The following is a 26,813-nucleotide window of genomic DNA, read 5'->3' as shown; positions in this document are numbered from 1 at the left end:
ATTATTATTATTTTGTTTCTGGATTCGTACGTAACTTTAATTTGGACTATATTATAATGAGAAACTTCAAACTGTACTAATAAAGGCTTGTCAGAATCATGATAGATTCGCATTAGTGCCGTTTCTCGTGCTTCGTTGTTCTATAACAAGATCGGTGAAGTTTTAGTGCTAATGTTGAGACCTAACTTTGTAAACAAAGGATGCTCTCAGACTTTCTAACTCTTCACATTAAGTTCATTCATCAATCTTTCATTCACGTGCACTCAACCCTAACAAAAGATTTACTTTGTTGATTAATGGAATTTTAAAAACTTTGCTAAGAATCAAATCAGTTTGTTATAAAGAAGTGAGAAGGGGTAGAAGACAGGGTTTATTTTACATCAGAATAGTTTGAAATCCAAGTTATGATTTTCGACTACGATATCCAATTAGCAGCAGTATAAAAAAAATAACTGATGTAAACTGACACGCATAGTACTATCTAAAATTCGTGAGTCTTTTTTCAAACTCAGTTCAGGTCAATAGCCTCCTTACAAATTTAAATAATTTGGCCCGAATCGTGTATTAAATTGCAATTTATTATCTAAGTATCTTAACATAATATGCTCAATTTGGCACAGTCTACATTAAAAGCATCATTATCTTTGGACAGTACAATAATAAATTGTGGATCAATGTCTCTGCATAGCTATCAATCATGCCAGATATCAATATAGGTTAAACCTGTTTGCGTAAGTACGACCGACATTAAAATTGGCGTATCCGTTTTTATATACATAAAAAAACTCTATAATCGGTGTGCTTACAGTTTAATAAAGCTTGACATATTATGCGTTATTTTAGTTTATAAACCATATTATTACAAAAACTTTATTACTTAAGGTAATTTCGCGTGAAATAGTCACAAACATGCATAGATCCAATTTTACTTTCTAGTGTAAAAAGTAGTAGGTTAATGACGCATTAAAAATGTGTACCTAATTTTGCCGCAGTGGAAATCATGATAGATAGGTATTATCTCGTATTATTCTTTGTCTTTAAAAATATATATGACGTTCGAATTCCACGGTCGGAATCATCACAATGAACATGCGTATCTCGTTGATATTTTAGCAAGATAGTAGCAATTGCCGTCGGGTATTGTCTCCGTGACACACATTACAATAGATGCTATCAGTTCGACTACGGTCTAACTAAATTCAATCTATTAACGATAAGGGAATCAATTATAAGCATTCGAAGTGGGAAGTGTTATTATCGTGGAAAAGGTTTATTGCTGTTATGATGTGTTAGAAATATTAATCTTCTATTTCTATTGCATAATATGAGTTCATAAGGTGATGATACGAGATGGCATATTTCAGCGTCTGTCATTCATGAATTTTAACCGGTTTTGATTATCTAGTTCTTGCAATTGCAATTGCTCTGACGATATGTCGCAAACGGTGTTTATAGTTTTGATACATCTGTCCCCAATTCTAAGCGATTTGTCAGTCAGTCAAATTACAATACGTCTCTTCAAAATGGATCTGTGACAGGGAAAAGCGTCCAAGTTGATAATAAAACCAAGAATCCAACTAATCGTTATTGATGTCTGAAGTCCTTTTATTGTGTCATGAGAAAACTTAATCGAAAACTCAAAGAAATACTGGAGGGTATTCTCGACATTCGTTCAACATTCTTTATGGAAATAAAATGCTTAATTCATATTTTTATATAAAAAGTGGATGTTTTCTTTTATATCTACAAGATTAGCTAACTATCTAATATAACTTTGATACATAAAATGTGTTATTACGAACTAATTGAAATATAATAGAATACTGATCCAATCATACAATCATATGAAACAAACACAAAACCGCAGCGTTCTTGCCGTACAAGCTTAATTAATTGCAGTATCCCTTTTACCATCAATATTACTCACATATCAAAATCTTAACGAAACAAATTATTTAGTAAAGTGATCTTGGCAGCTTCGCAATATAGGGTTAGCATCGGGTCCGTCGGGCCCTGCAATGTAATTCAATGAAGCAAACAGTGGCGCGGGACCGATGTATCTATACTTCACTATACACTAACACACACAAGGCGAGCCCAAAGTCATTGATATCTCTTGCTAAAGTGTCCGCATGATTGATCGATGCCACGCTTTCCCTTTCAGCCTCACTCTTATGTATTTCACCCGTTTGTTGGTGTTGAGTAATCTGGCCGCTCGTTTATTAACAAATATATATTATATGCTTAGGTAAATAAAGCAGGGGATCAAGTTTCCTCTCTTAAATACATATATTTAACTACGAATGTAAGAAAACGTGTCTTATTCTGATAATTCTCCTAAATGTGACGCTTATTACGAATACCAAAAGAAGATACAATTATCAAAAATACTTATTTTTCCTTCCAAAGTCTAATTCAACATTTCTTCTGGCAATAGACAGTAATATATTGGAATTATAACTTTCTCATAACGTAAATAGCACATTCGTTTTTCCATATGTGTCCTAACCGTATGAGTAATGGGCATTCATCAAGCAGCCAGATACTCGTAGCACTCGGCTACGTCGTAGCGCGACTTGAAATATCATCTCGAATACTTATGCTATACAATAAAATTAGGAGTCCGCCTTCCATTTATTCCTCGGTTTTACGATTGTTATATTCTCTATGAATGGATATATGTTTTACGTATATATTTTATTGCATTTTAGATGTCTGAAGGTCGACGAAGATGACTTCAGTACGTTATTTTGGCGAAAAATGTGTATAAGAAACCTTCAGTGTCAGTTAAGTTGTGTCAACATAAGTAAAGAGGGAAGCTTAATGTTTAGAACATTGGCTAGAGTTTATGTGGCACGTACTTGTCTCTGTGTGTGATGCAAGTTGGCGTGCGACTTGTAAAGTAGGTAATTGCACAACTTGCGAACGTTTCCAGAAACTTGTACCCCAAGTGAATCTCCATATATCTATTTAGGAACATATCAAAGTGTGTTCTAGGAAACATGAGGATAGCTTAACCACTCTGTTATAAATTAAATAGCAGGAGCTTCGTTGTTATGGTAATTACTAGTTGTTGTTGAAATCCTATACCGGCAAATAGAAATTTACATACTCTAGTTATTGTTCTACTGAACAAACAATCAAGCTACTTGATTTCTAAGTAGGTTCATATTCAAAGAGAAAATCGTGTAGTTGCTACGCCCTTGAAGTAATGCCGTGTGTTGTGACGCGTTCGTGATTATATACGTTTAGATCTTTTGATATTTAACATTATCATAATTTATGATAATTAGCGATAATTATACGGAAAGTATATCAGATGGATAAGATAGCTGTATCTTTGTTAATTAGGAAATGAATGATTACTGCAGAATGTTGGATGTATCAATATTTAAACGATAAGCATGTTTGATCGTAAAGATTTAACGTATTGTTTTTGAAAAATATGCACAACAATAAAGAGGATCAGTGAGCATTTTAAAACAACGATAAAGCAGACTATTAGTGAAGTTCATGGAGCTTTTCACCTCTGAATGCTCACGGTTTGGCTGAAATTGAATGATTTGGCTAGGAATGTGTTTAATATGACGCAAATAAAATTCTCAGTCTATTTAAAAGTTATGCACTCGATCGGTTATTTCGTGGATACAATTAGTTCTTTGTCGTTGTTTGTCGTGTTTTAAAAGTAAATCATTCAATGTCAATTAAGCCGTGAAATCCGCGGTTTTGGCGTTTTTATCGCCCTAAGAACTCAAATAACTTATTTTTAACAGAATACTACGCGTAATGTGTGATATTATTAAAAAAAAACACAAAAAACCGTCCATCCACTTTTATATCCGCATTAGAAAACCTAGATAAAAAATGTACGATAACCAAAAACCATATAATCAAAAATGTTGATTGCACAATAATGTACGTAGGTATGTCCCACTAACAATGGCATTTTAATTCCTTATCTTGATCCGTGTTCAATTTTGTTTAACCACTTATCTACATAATTATGCACAAATTAGCTGCAGATGTTCCAGCGTAATGTCAACGTAAATAGTTATCGTAAAATTCGATCAACCTGTTTAATTATCCGCTACGCGACAATGAGTAAATACCCAATACGATCGCGTAATTGTCAAACTAAATAAATTAACTAGATAACATAGCACTGACTGGTGTGGTCCAAATTGGTTTTATTCAGAAGAGCATTGCATCAACAGATAAGTAACGCTTCTGGACATTTTAAACGTCAAACTCTCGATACTTGAAACTATCGAGTATCGAGGGTTTGGCGTTTAGAATGTATTGCAAAAATAGTTTCTACGACGCCCGCTAGAGGCACTGAACCGATTGTCATACAAAACTTTTGGATAGCTTGTCGGTTCCCGGTAATCGATAGTAAAAGAGAATCGCGGTAAAGAATCGTGTCATTAGTGTAGTTTTATTTTATTTCTCGTAACTACGAACTTTACTCACGTATAAAAAATAAGATATTTCCTGAAACAGAAAGAGAAACGAACAAACGCCTATAAAACTGGGGCTGTTCGCACTCGATTTCTTAGGAGTTTCGTATGTAAATACAATGGTGATGACGTCACGGTCCCGCAATCTCCTCCACTGCCAGTATTAGAAAAGTATTAGAAATTCTTTGCTTCTTACATAAATATCATCACTTGAACTACATAAATTCACATAATATCTTGTAGTAATCCGTCGGTACGCCGTGTAAAAAGACCTCGCTACGTAATATGTACGCAAGAACAACGTATAAGACGTATTTGATATGGATTAAACGAGTCAAGGAAAATGAAGTTTCGCGAGAGATATGTTTGTTTTGAGCTCTTTTACATGCTACTGCCACATTTTTATACCGAAGGCGTCTTTGAGTTTCGGATTTCTTTTTTATTACAAGGCCATATTATATATTTGCTAATCATATACGGATTTTGTTTTATTACGTAAGTAGGGCGTTTAGTCGGCTTAGTAAAACTCTTGTGTGTTTATTTATTCAGTATCTTTTCACGTTTACGAGCAACATTTTAGAGAACTAGCCAATACTCAGGAGGATTGTAGCCGAGCTCTCTAAAACATTGTTTGTACTGACCTCATCCATTGTTTCTCTCAAACAAAGGAAGATATTCCGATCAATGACATGGTAGTTTACTTCTCGAAATCTTAGTTATACCAACATTCTGCGGCTTTATCTTCCTTTGACTGTGGAATTCCGGCAATTTTGAGCTCAAATCCGAACACAAACCTGAGTTTAGGTAACGTATAATTGAGGTTTTAAGCTAGAAAAATCCGCACCTGTAGGGTGGCTGTCGATAAACCTATTATACTGGAAGCTTTGGACCCAATTTTATCGTTGGCGATGGGTATACCTACTTCCTACCTTTCTTACCAGACAGCTAAGTTTCAGGAAATTACAGACATGACGATACGATAAAATTTTATGCACGTTCGTATTAGATAAAGGTAGTTTCACCAGACAATTTCAACAGTGTAGATACAATAAGCATAGTAGGTGTAGCAATGTGACCAGCCCAGAAGCGGGAGCAGCGTTATTCAAGCTATCCCTAAGATAAATATTGTTGCTTTAAGCAATTCGGAAATGATTTGCATTTAAAGAGTGAAAGGCCTCATGGATTAGAAACAGTTAATGTGTGACAGTATAGCGTTTGTTGTAAATAGGATATTTATATGTCTATTATTTAGCATATAGAATAATATACATCCTTGAGAAATGAGACTAAAATATATAGAAGCAATTATGTAATGTAACCTATAAAAATGTAGCTTAGAAAGACACATAGTTACATATGTACGAATTAGTAAAATGAGGGTTTACGAAACTGGAAATGGCAAGTCAAGAATAACAGAATTAAGGTTTTTATGTTGTGATATCGTATCGCCTATCTGCTAATGCAACTGTAACCCTTTCCCCTAGTTTTACGACTTGTTTACATCGAGGAGCAGCTGATACTATGTTTGTTTTTGTAAGGTATGTGACTACTAGAGCTGTTTGTCTCAAATGCCTGAAGAATTCTAGGTTTCATGTTTAAACGATTTGCGTAACAGTTTACTTATACGATATACCGGTTTCTGAGGTACATTTAGCGGTTGTTTGTCTATTCAATAGCGTCTCAACTCATATAAAAAAACGGTATTGAATAAATAAAATACCACTAAATGGTTTCGGAAACCGGCTAGTCATGTTTTTCTTAAGATGTATTTCTTAAAGGTTTTAAGTAGTTTTGACTAGATACCACTAATTACGGAAAAGGTTTCTGCTCAGCAGCGGGAAGTAATGAGTTACGTTTATCTAATAGCCGTGTCAAATAACTAATCGCATGAAATTTTGACAGTAGTATGCAATATACATTAGCTATATTTTGCAGATAATTTACCTGGTACCTAAATGAAAACTGTGCAATACAATTATGTTACTCATTTATCATAAAATTAACTTAATTAGCTGATACTCTCACGTTAACACGCGCACGCACTCCAATGTTCACTTATCCCGCATCGGAACTGGCCAGCCATTAACACGTTGTTCAACATCCGTCAGTCAATTGGCAATCATTGTTTGCGAACAACACAGATCCTTGTCCTTTTTTAGTGGAAAATAATATATTTTTTCCGAATACATTTCAGTAGGTTGCTTTCCCTGCAAAATGAAATTAAATTCTTAGATCAGTGCCTCACAATCTTTATGTACGTCACAAATAGTTGGTACGAAGAAAGAAACTCGGCAAGAATATTCCTCAAAACAAATAACAAGATACGTGTCTCAGAGATTTTTACAAGCACCCTCTATAAGAGTGCAACGACGCATTACAAAATCCACACGCGACGGGTGACGGGCTGCTCCATATATGTTTACAATGTTCTTCCTTTGCGTTTACCCTTTCTGTGTGGAAGTTACAAATTGTCTTATTTCCTAGTTACAATTTATTTTGCTACTTACGCAGGATGACACGCATATCCTTTTTAGGTTATCAGATCTACAAATTGTTAAATCGCCATCATCCGCACGTTCAATGCTTCTTCAATCATCATCATTTCAACTTTTCTTGTGTATATTGACGATATAATTATCTCAAAATTGTTTTTGCATCCATCAATATCATTTCATATATTTGTCTTTATTTCATCTTAGTTCCTCTTAATAAGCTTATCATTAAGATAAACTCAAAAGGCCGGGCTTTGAAGTTAAACCATGGAAATTAAACGGGGTCAAAAGTGCTTTGAGTCGCGTCGCATAAAGGATATTACGACTTTGCTTGCCGGTCTCCCAAGCCGGAGTATTCATTGCGGCGAAAATAGTAACGAAGTACCTACTAATAGAAGGTATATTGTATTGAAATAATGTACGGAAACGCTAGAAAGAAAGTAGAGAAATGGCTAATAGAGGAGAATAACAAAGTCGTGGCATAACCGTAATTAGTCGATGATATCAAAATTGCTATTTGCTTAGAAGAAATGTATGCAAAACGAGTATTAAGCAAATCAGATAGGATATTATCCGATAGTAATACATGTACATATATTATCGTTATAGTCACATTAGCGAAGTGCCCAAGTCAGTGCAGTTCATGGCATTTCGGTATCGCATTACTGCGTTGTTTATTCTAGCTTAACAGCTGCTTTCACTGCGCTCGGTAATGGAAACAGTAAATGCGATTACGGTGACCTCATGTTTCATGTAAACAACTGCTAAGTGAAGATTTAAGTGAAATGCACATTATCTCAATATGTGTTATCAAGTTCCTTTCTATGTTCTAAGTACAAGGAAACGGCACTGATAAAAAAGATTATATTACTACATTTTGAGTAGTAAATGCTGTACAGTAACATGATTCTCTACAATTGGAGAGTATCGAGAGTTTGACATTTAAAATGTACTGTGAAAATAGTTTCTACGACATCCGCTAGAGGCACTGAAGCAGATTTTCATGCAACATTTTTTGATAGCTAGCTGGTTGTCGATACTCGATAGTAGTAGAGAATCGAGCTGCTCGTATTTACATTCAAATAAGTTTTTAAAATAATATAGGTATAAAAGATCCTCTCTCAATAGTTACTAGTTTAGAATCACTCTTTAACTTGGGGAATTAATAGTGGCCATTTAATTAACAAATTTGTTGGGCACGCTGGTGCTATGCTAATACAAACAGAGCTTACAGTGAAAATACGCATGTCTCAATAAGTCCAATTTCCGTAACTGAAATTCTGTGAATTGTGACGTCAGTACGCGAGCCTTTTTGTACAAACGTCATTACGCACGACGACAATTCTTTTATTTTCTTTTTGGACACCGCTTATTACATTTGTCTCTTACATTTTCCCTGCACATTCATATTCAATTGAATGTAAACTGTGTCTGTATAGTCACGTAGGCAAAAATATAGTATATAAAAAGTAGGTAGAGGTCACTTTCAGAAATACGACATCAAAGAAACTATTTTAAAATATAATGCTGTTTTAATATTGACGGTGTTAGATTAAGACCTAGGCCCTCGTGGCCTTTTCTCAAGGACTTTTCAACTGGCTAATTAGTAGTATTTACTCAGTTGTCTGTCGCATGACCTTAGCGACCTAAAAAGGGATAATGAAATCTAAGGTTAAACTTAACAGGATTTTTCAAGCAACTCATTTATATGATTAAATTATGTTAGTTGGAGCTATTATAATTATATACCGACCGCTAGAGAATCTGTGGCATGTACCGCTATTAATTTATAGGTATTCTATGATTGTATTGAATTACGCAATACTATGCGTAAGTACCATCGCTTCACCCAGCAACTGTAATATTGAATTCAATTTTGGTATTAGCATCTAGTCTTACTGTTATATTTGCCTTTGAGGATTACCAATTGTCTACGTTTTGATATAATTAATCCTTACCTTGAATTAAAGACAAAGGAATTTGTTTGTCAAATTAATATAACATTTTAGTTGTAGTATCTTCTTATTTCAGCCTGTTAGGATTAAACAATCAACAACACTTAAACTTCACGGATTATATTGTTTCAAAATTGTTGATTTATTAATCTAATCGTCTGAGACTATCGACAATATACCTCTAGTTGATGAAGTGTTGAGTTTAAAATAGCCTCTATAGTTAACCGACTGTAGGCTAATTGCCGACGCTCACCGCCAAGAACAATAATCACATTTTTATAATTTAAATTGAGCTTATCTTCTTATTCATTCATTTTATTATTAATATTGTATCATCATAACTTTAAATATCTTATATCCATCCACTCACTCGGAGTCTTGTTTCAAAGAAAAGTTTGAAGGATAATATTTTTATTAAAATATTTTGGTGTAATATAAGATAGTCTAGAACGCATTTTAGCAAAATTGCATAGCGTGAGTTTTGATGAAATTGTTGGCTTTCATAACACGGTTCGCAACAAAATCTAGGTATCAACTTAACTTATTAATAATTTGCTTTAACTGGAAAGGAACATTTTGCAGAATAATATAGTCTTGTATTTCTTTGGCTATTTCTAGTAACTTACATAGAACTCAGATTGAGAGCTTTGTAGCATATTAATCAGCAAAATACAAGTATAAGGTTGCCTCGCAACAATTACCTTTTATCTAAAAAACTTTTAAAACATCATCAACAGGGACTGTAAACACATTTTATTGAACATTTTTTAACATATGCTGTTATTTGTCTGCAGGTGTCCGAGGTCTTCACAACTTGGAGATCAATGTGCCCAACGCGGTGTTAGTGGGTGAAACAGTTACTCTGGAATGTAGCTGGCAGTTAGAGGATGAAGAGGCCTTGTACAGTGTGAAATGGTACCGGGGCCGGGAGGAGTTCTACAGATACATACCGAAGGAATTGCCTCATACAAGGGTGTTTCCGCTGCCGGGGATAGAAGTTGATGTAAGTTATATTAATAGGAAGTCCTTAGAACTTCATAATTTTACTGAGCTTTTGCCCGCGACTCCGTTCGCGTGGTTTGTGACTTAGGACAGAATTTTCATACAAACTTTTTTCACTTATTCCCTTTGAGGTAGACTTGATCAAAATCCTTTCTTAGCGGATGCCAACGTCATAACATCTACCTGCATGGCAAATTTCAGCCCAACCCGTCCAGTAGTTTGGCTTGAGTTTGACTTGATTTTGGTAGTAGTAAACTAAAAAAATACTGTTAGTGACTTTCCCTAATTCTAAACTATCAAACAGTGAACTCATAAAACGCAGAACTTCATATTCTAGACCAAAATTTTGGTGAATCAAGTGGCCAAACCAAAATTGAAGCGATTTAAACATTTTGTTCCCGAGAGCATACAATGTCTGATACACCTGACCCACTACGAAGTAGGTTAGGTTCATGCATTTAATTTGAACTACGGTGTATTGGGTTTATATTTTCTAAGAAATGGACACAGTCCATTCGACACGCCCACGTCTGCTCCGCCCAGTAATGGAAAAATAATAAGTAGATTGAACGCGTTGGAGGTTCTGTGTGTCCCACTCGTAATTATGAAACCAGGTAAACACTAGGGAACCAATGTTGCACGACATGTCTGTCGGTGACTTGTCAACCGAAGTCGGGCGACTTCGCCTAACATAATACGCTACGAAGTGTCCTGCGAGGTCTGGCAACGTCGCCTTACTTCACCCGACATCCCTGGCGACATGTGTCGCAAAACATTGGTCCCCTAGTGTATCATTGGCCTAAAATATGAATATGTACTCATAAAATGTACTGTGCTATGTAATTCGAGATGACGTTGACAGGCGAGCCGTCACTTCTCATCATAACTTGATACTGAGACATAATATATGAAAGGAGGCGCCAGCGGGTATCATCATTTATTTTTCGCAACCATTTATTCTAATTAGCGTAGATGATATTTTCCAAGTTTGAAACTTGTCACGTCCAAATTTTAATATATTAAAGTTATTTTGCAAATTACAAAGGGATTAACGCTGCGCTGCCGACGGAGATGTATGGTAGTGCACGAGAAAAATTCCACAAAAGGAACGTATAGTCTATTTAATTTATCACTGGACACTATTACTTTACCTGCTTTAGTGAAAGGGATTAAGGTACCTGCGGGTATTAAGGCCTGTCGGGTAATAAGGCCTAAATAACAAAAAACGTACGAAATACAGTAGTAGACGATCAAGATTACAGTCACACAAGCTCAGAGCGTATACGAGTCGCTGCAAAGTGGCGGACACACTCTTGCACCTCTCCCCCCGGAAATGTCATCGAAATCATTCAGAAGTGCGGTTCAGCAGCACGAATTATAAAAATTGACTCCAGTAAAACGTAAGTTGTTTAGAAAATATCATATTTACAAACCTGTATTGACTGTCCGCTTATTAATTAACATATGCTTGTCCTTAGATTACCGTTTTAAGAGACTTGTAGTTATAAAAATTATATTATTATTCTTTTCTGTAAATAGGTGGTTGGCGGATATTAAGGCCTATAAAATTTTACAATAGGCCTTATTATACTCCTATTTTTTTAACTGCTATATAAGTAGGAGCGTGTTTTTAAAATGTTTGTTAGTGGGTAGTATATACGTAGTTTATATTTTCAATTTATTTATTATTGTTTTCAGTGCTTACAGTCACGATGCCTCCCAAACGAGCATTGTAGTCAGAAGGCGATCTGACAAAAATAAATCACAAAAAAAAAAAATATTGGTACGGTCATGCCTGCAAAGAAGATAGAATGGATGATGCAATGAGGCAATGTTCGCGATGCTTCAAGTGGTACCACGAAGAATGTGTCGGTTTGACTGCAGAATATACTGATGATTTTCAATGTTCTGATGGATGCGAATAAGGACAATTTATTTAATTTATTAAGACTACTATGCTTTCTATTGCCTTATGTTAATGATTATTGATGTCAAGAATACTAATTTACTTAGTTTAAGTTGATTTTTGAATAGTTTATAGTATAGGCCTTTTTACCTTACCCAATTATAATAAGGCCTAAAGACAGCGTTTTTTTAAAAGTGTTATAATCTTTTAGTTTTAAGCTTTAGAAGCTATTTTTTGTTTAAACTCGGTAGTAATATAAGTACATGACTGATTATTATAAAAACTGGTTGATTATATTGGATATTCTTCATTTTATTACAAATCTCCCTTAGCTAGGCCTTAATACCCGCGGGTACCTTAGGTATTAGACCACCATACTGACCCAGCACAGGTTTTAGATTTCCATTAGCATTATCACGCGCACACATATGTATATACTGTAGGTAATTTAGAAGATAGAAAGAACCTGTATATCTCTCCTCAAATGAAATATATAACGTCCTTCTCAAATATTGACAATGGAAGTTTAGCTAAATCCATTCTATAAGAGTTTTCAAACAAATTTTACGACCATTGTTGATAAAGCTAAAGATATAGCGTGACATTTTATGGCTATAAAGAGCTTTGAAAATAAAACTACGAGTGCCATAGTGTTACCGGTTCAATAAATAGTATCGATCAAGTTATAATTCAAACTTCAATCATATTAAACATTGTTCGTACAAACATAGCCATGAAATGAATGACCGAACGATTTCATTATTCCTTTCTGCATACGAGCTATATAAATTATAATTTTGTAAGAACCAAGAAAGAATACGCAAGTAGTTGTCTACGTACATGTACTTGCAAAATGGTGTGTTGAATACTTGAATCTTGATGAAACTACATAAGTACGGCAGTAACCAACCCCTAGTTTATCTAACACTAGTACAAAAGCACCAAACTTTTTCCTTCACTCGACTTACACTATTTGTAGAAGGTGATAAGCGATTTCTTTCTTTACTTCTTTGGCCTTGTTTTTATTTCTATTCTACTCAAGATATACGGTAGTTTTATCGTATTAAATAAAGAATGTTCCACCTATTTTCACTTAAAAAGTATTCTGTAACTTGTTAAAACAGAATTAACAACGACCAAAAGATCGCATCAAATTATATTTTCTTTGTGTATTTCCTTCAAAAGGTCCAGATAACGAAATGTTTGATTATTTGAATTTAATTTCTTTGGCTGTGCGTTTAATATAAAATGCCCTTTAGGTATTTTTGGAAACCTTCAATTATTAAGACGGGATTACAAAGAGTTTAACTACTCAATCTTTATTTAATATTAGTATTACGTAGAATGTTGTTACTGTTAATTCACTTTCGTAAAATAAAGCTGGCCATATTCATTGGTAGAAGGGATCAGGGCTAAGAACACTTAATTGTTATTTAAGTCACAATAAGAACATAAAAGGTATCCAAGTAATACTGCAGATTAATAGTCATCTTTGACTTTCGCCGTAAATTGCCTCCTAAAGAACATTACTGTTACAAACTTAGGAAGGTTTCCCCTTGATTTCTGTAAGATTTATCCCAACCAGCCTAGAGTAATTGTTATGCTGCAATGGTAGGACTTTTTTACTTCTTGTTTTTAACGCACTTTGCATTCCACAAATACCCATAACAGTTTGAATGAAAATTAACTATCGGATAACAAATATAATACATAAGGCACACAAGCATATCCGTCTATTTCTCCAAAGCCTAGGTCGTATCACTTCAATGTGATAAAAAGTACTATTGAATTATGTAATTTCTACTATCTCCGTTGATTTTTCACTTAAAAATTTTAACACCCTGCATGTCATGGGTCATATCAGTGACGTCACGACTGTTTTGCACATGTTTTTTCAAATCCTCAACCACTGATATCTATAATATCTAATAGCGCACCACTTTGTTCATAATATCACGTGCGATAATCACATATTAATTAGATGATTTATGTAATAATACGATAGCTCAATCACAATATAGGCTTAGAAACAATTCGTACAAAAGTATGTTCATCAATCTTCATCGTTTACTTTACGGATTGAAATTACCACCTGCCTACCGAATAAATAAGATTAAGCTTTGTACCTACGTAATACGGAATTTGTACGTAATTTATCGGTATGCTTGTCTATCTCATCAATACTCATCATACACAATAATAGTGGCACAACAAAGTCCAAGGACAATACACAAACTAACCTACATAAAAACATTGTAACAATAGAATATCTCTAAGGCTCGATATCATATGTCGTAGTTATTGTAGGCACTATTAAAAAGGAAGATTATTGGCGTAATCACTGCGGTACGACGAAAGGGAACGTAAAACAGAACAACAAACGATATTGTGAGAGAACCGTATATTGAGACTGGTGTCATTCGGCGTAACTTTGATGGGCGGACGTTCTTATAGCCGTGGAAGCTAAAATAAGAAATTGGACGATGAAATCTGATACAAGTCGACATAACATTCACTAACACGGAATTGAAAAGCATGCCGCATATTTAAGGATTATAAAATACACAAATTAACGTCATTTAGCCAAAGATTCCAGTCAGCTATTACCGTAAATATGAAAACATTCCATAAATGTTTGTAGAGGTCTGTTCATCAAGACGGTAACGGTACCTACAATAGGTGCGTGCTTTATATGTCTTTGTAAATGAGAGTTTAATGATCATATTATGCGAAACATTTAGAAGGAAGCACGAATAAGTAAAATAAGCAAAAAGTAAGATATATTTAAGCTCGTGACACTCGCAAACTCAAGTTAGGAAATTTCATGCCGAGGAGAAGTTCCAAAATGAATATGCGAATGATAATCCAAAACACGGCGCTGGCGCGAGACAAAGTTTCACGTTTATCTAATGTATATAGGTTTTAACCTAAATAGAAGGTGTATTCTAACAAACTAGCTCTTATCTCCACGTAGGGTCGCGACACGGCTTGAAATTGAAAAGGACGAATTAGTGTGTTATCTTAGGGCTAGTCAGGGTTCTCCTGTTTGAGTGAGTTGGATATAAAGACACTTGAGACCGACCATTTTCACTTAGGACAGTCACCGTCGCGAACAGATTGTAGAAAGATATTTCATGTTTTTATAGTTAAAGAAAAATCTGGGACTGTTGTGTAACGGTAGCATACATAGGTGCTCTTTATTGTTAGGGCTTAACACATATTATGCCCAGTACAAGGCGTTCTTTGTTCAAAAAGCCGGTTCGCCTGTAATAAAAGGAATTTCTAGTGTCAATCACCTCAATTTGAGTCGCTCGGGCGACTCGGATAACAGTCCTAGGTACCTTGCAAGTAATTGTTTTGTACGACCGTTTGACACTGTTGCTAACTGCCTTTTGTCAGTTGTTCCGGGACATTTAACTCTATTCCTTCCACTACCGTGTTGTACTCCGAAGAACTTATTTAGTACATACTTCCCAGTGTAATATTGGGGCCGGTTGCAAATAAGGCAATGTAAGTAATTCTTATTTTTATTAGGCTCTAAAACGTTTATTTCGGATGCTTTTCCAATATCAAGTAACATTAATCTCAATTTGTGGCACTATAAATTACTCGCAAATTGTAGTATTTTGGGTACTTAACCTTGGAAGAGTGTTTTTTAAATGAAACGTTTAAAAGGTCGATATTGAATGTTGTAGTCAAGTTTATGGCAACAGTAATTAGGCGTGGCCCAAAGCGTGGTTTGTTCTGACTGATGTGACGTGATATAATGGTACTTTCCGTGGGAAGGCACCATATATTAGTCCCGTGATTTAAGTATCAGAGAGAAATATCGTGAATACGAACCGATTCATATTCAGCCAATATATCACAACGGTATTTATGGACAATACAATATTCTTGCCTGATCGTTCAGCTTCGGACGATTATAGGTTCATTTGATTGGACAATATATTTTATGTGCGTTTTCTTTTACCGAATTAGGACACATGACGTTTTGCTGAGAATAATTTAGAAGGACAATGTCGAAATAAAGAATCTTTTTACATAGACATATATTATTATGTCCTCTATCTTTATCTTTGATAAAAACAAGACTATACCTACCCCTAAAACATGTCTTGGAATTATTGTTCAACGACTAGAACCTAATTGTTCTAATGGGAAGCATAAAATACAACGCTAGGAGTTTACGCCTTAGCAGAAAGAAATTACTCACACTCAGTTAGATGACGTCACCTAATGTTGTGATGTAACACTACAGCGGTTTTCCACGACACCCGCGAGAGCTAACACAATGATATATTTGCAGCTAACCCGCGAAGCAACAACAGCTAATTACTTGGTGCCAGAGCACTATGCCAACTAAACCATTTTTGGCAAAATTGAATAGAGAAAATTAAACTATAATGATCCGTACGCTCTTGGCCGCGATTTGGTGTATCTGGTTTTACAATATGTGTGTGATGTGATATAAATCCGTGACACTTATTTTTAAAAACCGACTAAAACAAATGCATAAAGAGCAATAAATGTCTAAGACACGCTCTCACAGTTTGGTGCAGATAAAATGGCGAACATTAAAATGGCGTAGGATTGTTTATAGGTTTCTTTTTTAGAAAGAACTATAGCTTACACGCAAATTGCTTGTGTGTGCCTTAGCTTTACAGTCATTATAAATAGATTTCTTTTGCCTTAGATTTCGAGATCCGGAGCTCGTCGTGTGGTGCTACAACAGGCTACGCCAGCAATGGCCGGCAGGTTTCGTTGCGAAGTTTCTGCAGACGCGCCCACCTTCCACACTGAAATACGATCAGCACCTCTAGAAGTCGTCGGTAAGTTACATTCATTTTGTTGTTATAAAAGTATAAATCAAAGCCGAAACATCCACCAATTACGAGCTTGAATTACGGTAACACCTACTTTGCTAATCAGAATAATATTTTATTTTTCAAATTGTTTGTTGCTGCGGAACGATATCACGCTTCTAACATCGAAATGTCAACGTCATTTGAAAAATATATCATTAGAATAAAGATAAGTAATAATTATATAGATAACAACTACTTTCACTAATTAATCCGAAAGCATTAACAATTTAGACAAGAGAACATTATTAATTGGGAAATATACGACCCAACAAGCCCTAAGAGAGCTTATAGGACCCAGAAGTTTAAAGGGTTAATTTATAAAAGTCACGTAAATACCACGAATCGTCATATTTTAGTATTTAATCCTTGAAAATAAATGTTCGTATAACGGGCTTAGGGTCAGAATAGGATTAGGATTGCCATAAATGTAGAGAGTTATTGGAAAATGGATATATTACTTAACTCGGATAATTACGGGAGCATTTTGGTTTTAATTAGAGCATTTAGTAAGAAAATGTGGATGTAATAAAACTGATCACGGACGATAATCGCCACATGCCGCAATTAGATGAATGTATAAATCTATTGAATCTATTTTGCAGTTAATATACGCGTGAGTATTTTTATCATAACCTTATCTTGATGCCACCGAGAGATTTAGACATAACACAACAATAAAATCTAATAGAACGATTACTTTCTATGACCATTATAATGACAGAAGATAACATTATAGCAAAAGTTTTCAGATTAATCACAACATACAAGCAGTTCTTATTATTGTTTATTATTAAGGTAATAACTTTTTGTGGCCGTAATATATTAGCTAAACTTGGATCGCTACAGAAAAACGTATAACATTCATGTCGTTTGTGTTTAGTGCCTTGAATATTGTGTGTGCCTATATCATTGAAGTAATAAATTACATATTTTATATCCATATCATAATGTACCTATGTATACTCTATTGTATTTGTAATAACCCAAAGCTATTTTCGTTCCACATTCCTGGTATCTTTAGAAAATACATCGAGATTCACTAACCTAGCAAAAAAATATACCTACAAAATGAAGTAATATTTTCGTTACGTTCCACACAAAAAATAAATGCCGTGTTTCCAAAGAATTTTAAAATGAAATACTCGACGCCGATTTTATTATAACAAAGATGATTCATTTGAATAATACTCGTTGACCTAATAAAATTATCAAAAGAGAAAAGCTCGTGTCACAACAGGTTTTTCTGTCCCGACCGGAGCGTAGTGCTAATTTAATAGAAAGGTGAACTGTGTAAACATCAGATATTTTATGTGACCGTTACAAAAAACATTGTCCACTTTACGGACCAAATGTCAGCGCAACAAATAAAAAATATTTTCACAAAAAGGTTTCTTTGTGTTCCGAAACGTTAACATTTATTGCTAAACCTTATTTCAGTAATTTACGATAACAAAGAAACTTACTTCCGTATACAAATCATATTTATCTACATTCACATCAATAATAAAACATCGCCGTCACTGCTTCGTGTTGTTTACCGATTTCATTTAAGAGCCGCTAAACAGAATCTGTTACAGTTTATAGTCACGCGACAATTATACATATCACATCGTGCCTACCACATTCACGTCGATATTGCTCCAATTTTAAACTAGTCGTTTACACTTTTTATGTCTCCCGCGCCTCTGCACAAAATAAATAGGCAAACTTTTATTGGACAAATACTTTAAAATTGTATCAGTATCGATCGATTTACTTGAACTGACGTACAAAAGCGATGGTTGCATACAATCTTGAAAAAAATAAAATACGAAAGTTTTGAAACAATAAAATTTATATTTTATGCATAATAAACTCTTACTTACAACAGGAACTGGAAAATTGAATCAATACGTCTCTACTATTCGTATGACAATTAAATTATACCAAGAAATCCACTTCACTCTAGAGTAAATTTATCACATGAAATGTCGAAGAGTCGGAACGGTTCGATAATATGGTTTAGATTTGATCGAATCCTTTTACGAGAATTGAAAAGTGAAGAAGTCGATTTTATAGTGAAATATCTTGTCACATTATAACGACAATTTTTATTCTAAGACATGAGTGTCATTGTTCTTAAGTTTTTGTTTAAAAATGTCGTGATAGACGTAGAGGGTAAAACGAAACATGAAACTTTATGTTTCCCGAACTTGTAATAGACACCTTGGCCCCCATAACGTTGTAACTTCGTTCATGAACCTCTCTAAATTATAGGGCTTTACCTGTCCCATCATGACGTGATTCTCTGTCATGAATCACGACTGACGAGCTCATTTGTGTGACGTGTTCTCGCTACGCGGATTAATTAGGTTCAAAGGATTCTCCAGATATTAAAATCACATATTCAATGTTGCCCTACCACTAGAAACGTGATATTTACAAGTACATACTCTCTTATCTTAACACAGTTTGCACATATTACGTATTCTGGAAGCGTTCAATGGTATTTACCGCTGGGAAGGTTCATAAAGTAAAACAAATTCCCTAATATACGGAGATTTGATTGAAAACGCCTTGATTTTTTCCCTATCTAGAACGCACCTCGCGACCCACAAAGGGGAGCAAACAAACGTGCCATAAACACAGCTGCCTGTATTAATGTGATGGCTCCGAACAAAGTACACCTTTATTTCATTTAATCGTAATCTTTATTTACCGCATCAGATCGTTTATTCTGGTGAGCACGTTTCGAGTTTGTGTTAGTATTGTTTTAGCCTATTATCCAGATGCTGAACAAAGACGTTGCTGTAGCACTCTATTATTGCCAATATATTGCTTTCTCTGGACAGCCTATACGAAACCTTTCCTGGTAAAGCTGCTCGTTTCCTGCGGTACTGTGAGCTTACTCTATGGGTTACTGAAATTCGTTGTAAAATTGTAATACAAAACGTAGGTATATTGTTTTTTTTTAAAGTGTTTCGTTACAGTGTTTAAACATTAAATATCCATCACGGTTTTCTAGGTTACAGTAAAATTAATTTGTATGATACATAAAACTTAACATTTTAAAAGAACAAGCCACTTTCCAAGTTCATCAGTTTATATTTCAAAAGCTTCAGAAGCCGTCCCACTGACCTACGAGATAAACCTTTTCAGACATTAGACGAAGTACAGCATGAAAGCTTTTGAATGTTCTAACGTTGGATATAAAGGGAATTTCGTGTTTTTGTCAAGAACAGACAAACACGTTCATATACATCTTGCACCTTTACGAGTTAGGCTACCTAACTTTGAATGTAGTTTTGTTGTACGTACTAAGCAGTGATACATTTAGTTATCATCAAAGACCTCGTGAAATAATTGCCTATTAGATTAAGTTTCGTATTCAGTGGCATGATTTAACTAAAAGCAGCGAAAGGGTTAGTGGGCTGCTTTTGAATTTCAATTGGCGTACGCCACTCGTCCCCTTGACATTTAGAGTAACCGCGTTCATTAAAAATTAAAACCACATACGTGCTAATTAATGTAACTCTCCGACTTTGTTTTAAGTATGCTCTCAGAGCAGCATCAATATGCCTCCTCCACAAAATTTTGTGATTCTTGACGAATTTTTAACTTAATTTAACCGAAAAAGTGTAGTACTTTTAATTAGCCTAGTAAAAAGTGTACCCAAACCTACGAATTTTATAGACATCGTTGTAAAAAGTTTGTACTTTGAGCATTAGGCCGACAAGACCAGATTAAAATTTAGATAGATAATAATATGTTATATGTACTCTAGGTACAACTACCCAGTTTAATCTATTAGAAGAAAGCACCTAGTTTTCTTCTAAAAGATTAAAACCGTGTAACAGTAGCGTGAGTAGCGAGGAGGTCATTAATGTGTTTGTATAAGATCAATGTTCTATAGTACCAATGTTAATAAAGATTAATACGCCAGTTGGAATCTTTCCAAGTAGCCAATGAGGCATAATGTAAGCTTACCTGTCAATGTGGATCGAATGCAAATTAGCCGGGAACGTTTGCTTTGGCTCGGATCTGCCGATGTGTCACCAATGCACAGATTATGATGTCAAAATCAAGCGCTCTGTAATTCTGCGTCGCTAAAATCAGTATAGGTAAAATCGCTTCCATGAAAATTGAACGGGAATAGATCGAACCACAATAAAACTAGGTTACTGATTTATTCAGTATTGGTGAAAGATAATTGTAGCTTTTTCTAAGTCTGATTTAATTGGCCGAATGTCGAGCCATTTACTAAACACTTACGTTACACTTAAAACTTTCTGAAAGTCGATTAATATAAAGTATAAAGCAGATTTTTTTTTTATCATGGGAATTGATAACCGTGTCCAATTTTTGTAGGTAAATGAAACATATGCGGACAATAGGTACAAAACTTTAAATTTTTCGTAGCACTGTTACGAATCTTGAATACTGTCCTCTGATGGCTTGCACGCCATTTACTTATACTTGTTATAATAATGCCTGGAAATTTTTAATTCAGCTATAAACTAGTTTACTCATAAAACTTTCGATCGCATTCGATGATAGAGTCACAGGTTATTGATGATCGTCCTTACGATATAATCAGAGACAGCTAGCGCGATCAGATAACGTAGCACTAATATTACAACTACGATGATAATAATTGTTTGGTATTATTACAGAGCCACCAGAATGGGGCCCGAAGTTGGTGTCAGACAGGTCGTGGTACGGCGTGGGTTCCACTCTCCTAGCCACTTGCGCTTCGCCGCCGGCTCATCCTCCCGCCAATTTGACATTTGCACTCAATGGACGAGAGGTAAGACATTACACCAAAAAGTTGTTGGCCGACATGTTAACTACACATAATAGGTATGTATGTACTCGGTTCGCATTGCCCGGCTTTAGTAGACTTTCTTTAATTCTTCTTTGATGGACTCAATATAAGGGTGTTTGATATCCATTGTCGCTTACGCGGCTTAATTAGTATAACATACGCAGATCTAGAGATTAGGGATTTAGGCAATAAGGTTGTTAACGCAGCCCAAGCTGAGTATTTATTTTACAAATATTACTTACAGCTTATAGCACATGAATCATTTTTTAAACCAACTCAACTTTCGCTAGTAACTTTTTGGTACTCAGCGTGTAATATATTTAAGACTTCCAATATAACCGATTACTTTATAATAAGGACAAAAGAAACAACGCCGTTGCCGCCGAACGCAACATAAGCATAAGTTTATTTTCGTGAAAATCCAATTCTCAAGTGGAGTAAGTTCGTGCGTATAACGTGAGCCGGCTGTCACGACCGTACGCGTGTTAATACTTTTGATTGTTTATAGACAAAGTTAGATACTTGGAAATTTTGCTATTTGTACGAGTTTATTGAAAACAAATAATTAATTTTCAATAATTGCATTATGCACGTAATTGACAACAAACAATGCAATAATAAAAGGCTTAGTCTAAAATGTACACATCAGTTATTTTACAATTTAAATAAATCAGGTCAGTTCGTTCATTTGTTGAATGTATTTAATTTCCTTTTAAACATTGACGCATATAGTATAAATTGTTAATTGATATAATGAAAATAAAGGGAAAATGTAGCAGATTTAAATGTCGTAAATTAAATGTACATGTAAGTTTAAATTTGTTTTTTTTTTTGTCAGCAGCTCGAAACTTATCGTTATAAAATAAGTATCTTTATATTCTTATCCAGGTAGGCTATAACGTAATCATGTTAATACCTTTAGCACATCGTAAGCGGTTGGCTCTAGTTCAAACATGCTTAAGTATCTCATTTCCCCCAATAAACTCTTTCATCTCGTAAAGATAAGCTTCCGATCTACCCGGTGTTTTCATATCAGACCGGAAAATAAGTTAACTATAATAAAATAGAGGAAATTTTGCTCGTTACAGTAGATGTTTAGTTGAAATTAAGGCCAGTAGGTTGGGAGGACATTAGCAACACTTAACGCAGAGCATATTACACAAGGGATTTTCTAGTTCATATTAGCTTTTAAAACCAACGCGTTCAGCTGTGTCTTTTACATATTTCTTACTTACGACTATATTTACATAGAGCAAATTATTATTTGTAAATAATGGTGTTTTCAAGTATTTATCTACAGTAGGAATCACAGTTATGAAAAATCATTCAAAAATACTGAATCACAATACGAGTACATTTTATCGTCATCCAACACAACGGCACGTTACTGTGACGCGGGTACGACGGACAAAATTATATCACTATAAATTTTCCCTGACGTGGCACAAATTTTTCCACCGACTTTATTGAAATTGGCATTTTAAAAATGCGTTTGATCAGCGTTGGCCGGACAACGACAGACAGGGGTGCGCTGTGTCCACCGGCGGACAATGGAGCGACTCTTACTTACTTCACTTTGACGCGACCGTTGTTTTTGCCAGCGTCACTGCCCGCTGCGTAGGCGAGTTCATTAATCACGAAACAGCTCAGAGCTGTATAAGCTTCCTTTATCTAACGCAAAGCTGTGTAATATCCGTAATATTTCCCGCTCAGCCGCTCTGCGCGTCCTAGTATTATATTGTTATTATACAATATTGTGTTTTTCTCAGATTGACATGGAGTCTCTTATTCACGAGCTACCGTCGTGGTTTAAATGGGACCCGCCACCGAAGGCCGAGACGACGACGACGGAACAGCCGGATGATGACATGAATTTCAATATTTTTCACGACGAGGGCAACATTCAGTATTTAGATGAGTCGTACATAAATCTACACAAAGAGGAAATTAGAAGGCCTTCGAAAGAGAGTTTAAAACCGACGTTCGAGAGGACAGGTCCGGATAACAGACTGCCTTCAATAGGAGAGGTGTCGTTCGTGGTTCGGAACGAGGCGTTCGAGCGTGGCAGTCTCCGGCTGACCTGCATAGCGAGCATATACAACCTGTATGCGGCACGCGCCGAACTAATTTTCGATATGGAGCAACCAGAAGTTGCCTCCGTGCTAGGCGTCCGTAATAGAGCAGTAGGTAAGTGCAATCGATACTTGTGTAGTGACTTCGTGTCGCGGGACCATTTTAGCACAGAACATTAAACTCAAAGCTGAATCTTGCGTTTTCAGATCTCTTTGAACCACTACAGCTATATTTGTATACATATATTATTTATTGTGAACCTTTATAAATTGTACATACTAGACACTTTTGTGATGTTAGGTATAAAATAGTATAGAGCACTTGATTCAGCATATTGACTAAATAAACTTTCCTCTGACGGCAAAATAAACTCGACTACATAAAATAATGTAGCACGCAATCTCGTGTTACGATTTATACAAATGAGAGTAAATATGTTATTTTGCCAATTAACAAGCAGCCTTGTATGTATGAATAACTTTATTAATCTTGTTCCAGATTCATCGTCGCGCGCTCTTTGGCGAATATCAACTACTCTCGTGCCATTGTTGTACAGTGTCCGGTAGTTTAGTCATATAAACAATATTCATTAAGTACAAATTTATTTTTAAGTGCTCTCTATCTGAGTGAAAACAATCTCATTGTGTACAAATTCATTGAACATATCCAAAATCATGAATTTATATTTCGTTGTACCACAGTGACTTCCTTTCGAATATAGTTGTGACTCTCGTATGATATACTATAATCGTTGTTTTAAAAATTGTTTACGATATGTTTAGCGTAGGTCAAACTGGCCAAAAATAGTTTTAATAAGTTTTAAATTAATCAGAATTAAGGGACTAGTTGAATGATATAATAAACTTGTAGAAAAAATATCTATTCATTAAAGTAAATAATCAAATCCTACTGCCTGAGTGTCAAACAAATATTAAATGATACCACAGTCGGTTTTTCAAGCGTCATTTAATGACTTTTGTGTAAATTTAAATGAAACATCGCTTATTATTCTGAACACAGCGGTAAAAGCCATTTAATTAGACCACGCGGTGTCCAAAACGAATTGAGTAATAAACGTTTCTGCAAATTTAAAGTTGCGGTCTAAAGCTAATAATTGTAAATAAATCGTGATAGGTAAAAATAATTACAATTTTATAGAATTATCTGTATTTAAAACAACTGATGACGACTAAAACTGTGCTAATGTTTCATTCTTGTGAGGTGTTGACGGCAGACAGAAGTTCATTTCATGATAAGTTAGGGCTTGTTGGAGCCCTCGGCCAAGACTGATGAGTAAAGTTTATGTGGAAAAATATAATTTTGTTCACTGTATATAAAATTATAATTTACAAAGCTCTCTATGTATTTAATTGTTGAAAGCTGCTATAAGTTTATCAAAACTCTTCCTAATTTTAAAACCTAGGTGGAATTTATAATCACTTGTAAGGAAATTTTAAATTTCAGACGTGTCAATGAGGTTAGTTAATTGTTATTAATTTGTAAATACATAGATATAATATCATTTATTATGTAATATATTATGAATGAATAGAATAAATGAGATGTTGGAATTTGTCTAAGATCTTCATTTTATTTCACTTACCGTTTCGCGAAAACTGCCATCATTTTATAGATAGATAATCGTAAAATAATCTGCGTTTTCTAAATATTTGCTTTATTATTTCCTATTTATTTACCAAGTATTTCAAGTATTCGACCAAATGGCGTTTTATAACACCAAAAAATTCTGGTACTTACCATACCTATGAGTATATTATGCATAAATAACACGATATGAGTAGATATCATTATTTTATCACCATGTGATCTAATTCCAAACATACATTAATATACTTGATTACATTCAATACCTTCAACATAAAGTACTAATCAACTCCACATACATATTTATGAAGAAATACTCTCGCAATTAACCTATACGGCAAGACATTTACATTTACCCATGCGAAGCAACATAATAAAATGAACATCAAACAAATAATACAACACTTAGGAGATATTGATAGTAGACATTCCCGCCTATAGCTAGGTACTTAAGAAGAATAACGAAGTAATTTCCCCTTGGAAGAGTTCCACCTAAGCCTCAATCAATCATACCAGGAGATTGAGTCCACAATAAACAGTAGAAAATCCAGCCATTATCCTTATGGAGAAAATCATTTATTGAGCAGTTACATTGTCGGGGAAAATGGATTATTCAGCTCCGAATCAAGCATGATGTATTAGTTCTATCCACTTTGACTTGTGGAGGTATTCCGACTAGCAGTAACCACGTTACGTGGAGATACTTACTGGAGATAACGAAATAACAAACTTCTGAGCTCGCATGTTATTGACAGCATGATGGATTATTATTATAATTTGTTTATAATTCCAAGGCTTTACACCCCCGCACGCAGCACAGCTATACAAAGATTTTCACCCTCGGGATTTGCTGAAAATAAATTTACGTGCGAGTAATTCTGTGAAACCACATTCATAATAAATAATAACATATACGTACACATTAAGCGGTGCAGCGTTCAGTGCGAGTTTACCCGCAACAAAACCAACAATTTATTTATCAGTATTTACCAATGTCGGCAACCGCCGCGCGGTGCCGCCGCTATTGCAAAACCAATAACAATCAGTTACCCCGTTCTAAGGCTTTCACCGACCGACACTATTGTCTGGACTCTTCGTTAGGCCGCTCTTTTCATTTACCCAGTTGCATTGATTGGACCAAATCCATCACGGCCCGCACTCCCCATTCTATCTGCCCATTGATTATTCCCCCCAGTTTCGTGATTTCGTGAAAATGAAACTTTTATGAATCGGCGACCAAGTTTTTGGCCTCTAACTAACTTAAACTTTACAACAAAAGACTGAGCGATATCTAATGAAAAATTCATAAATTTTAATAATAAGTAATAATAATGCGAGTTTATAAGCTTAATAGATAACGGTAAAGGTTTGTTGTGTGGAAAATTGTGGAGTTTGTACATAAAGGGATGGTCGTTTAGTGAAAGTTTAAATAAATCTACAGTCAGTCTTAAAAGCAAAGTTGAAGTTTGTTTGTGATAGCCGCGGGCTCGTTCTAGCGAGTCGCTGAGAAACACTCATGAATGGCGTGTATGTACATTATATTACGCCCTAAATAATGCCTGTGAAATTTAGCACTGCACTGTTAAAATGTTAGCAACTCGCACATAATGCAATAAAACCTGATTGAGTACATTGCATTCAAACGTACATA

The 26,813-nt window shown here is 35.0% G+C and overlaps 1 protein-coding gene across 4 annotated transcripts in view; it reads left to right on the top strand.

Annotated features, from left to right (window-relative positions):
* LOC142972926 (uncharacterized) overlaps nucleotides 1–25,137 on the top strand; it is a 41,747-nt gene extending 16,610 nt beyond the window's left edge. For all 4 annotated transcript variants that reach the window (XM_076114381.1, XM_076114378.1, XM_076114380.1 and 1 more), the window contains exons 3-7: nucleotides 9,699–9,907; nucleotides 16,509–16,644; nucleotides 21,333–21,466; nucleotides 23,254–23,671; nucleotides 24,056–25,137. In XM_076114381.1, the coding sequence (XP_075970496.1) occupies nucleotides 9,699–9,907; nucleotides 16,509–16,644; nucleotides 21,333–21,466; nucleotides 23,254–23,671; nucleotides 24,056–24,123 (965 nt within the window). In that variant the 3' untranslated portion in view covers nucleotides 24,124–25,137. The remainder of the gene's footprint in view (nucleotides 1–9,698; nucleotides 9,908–16,508; nucleotides 16,645–21,332; nucleotides 21,467–23,253; nucleotides 23,672–24,055) is intronic.
* Nucleotides 25,138–26,813: the final 1,676 nt, after the last annotated feature.

Source organism: Anticarsia gemmatalis, chromosome 5 (assembly GCF_050436995.1).
Source record: "Anticarsia gemmatalis isolate Benzon Research Colony breed Stoneville strain chromosome 5, ilAntGemm2 primary, whole genome shotgun sequence".
NCBI lineage: Eukaryota > Metazoa > Arthropoda > Insecta > Lepidoptera > Erebidae > Anticarsia > Anticarsia gemmatalis.
Note: the sequence above shows the minus strand (reverse complement) of the source record. Positions and strands in the feature narration are given on the sequence as shown.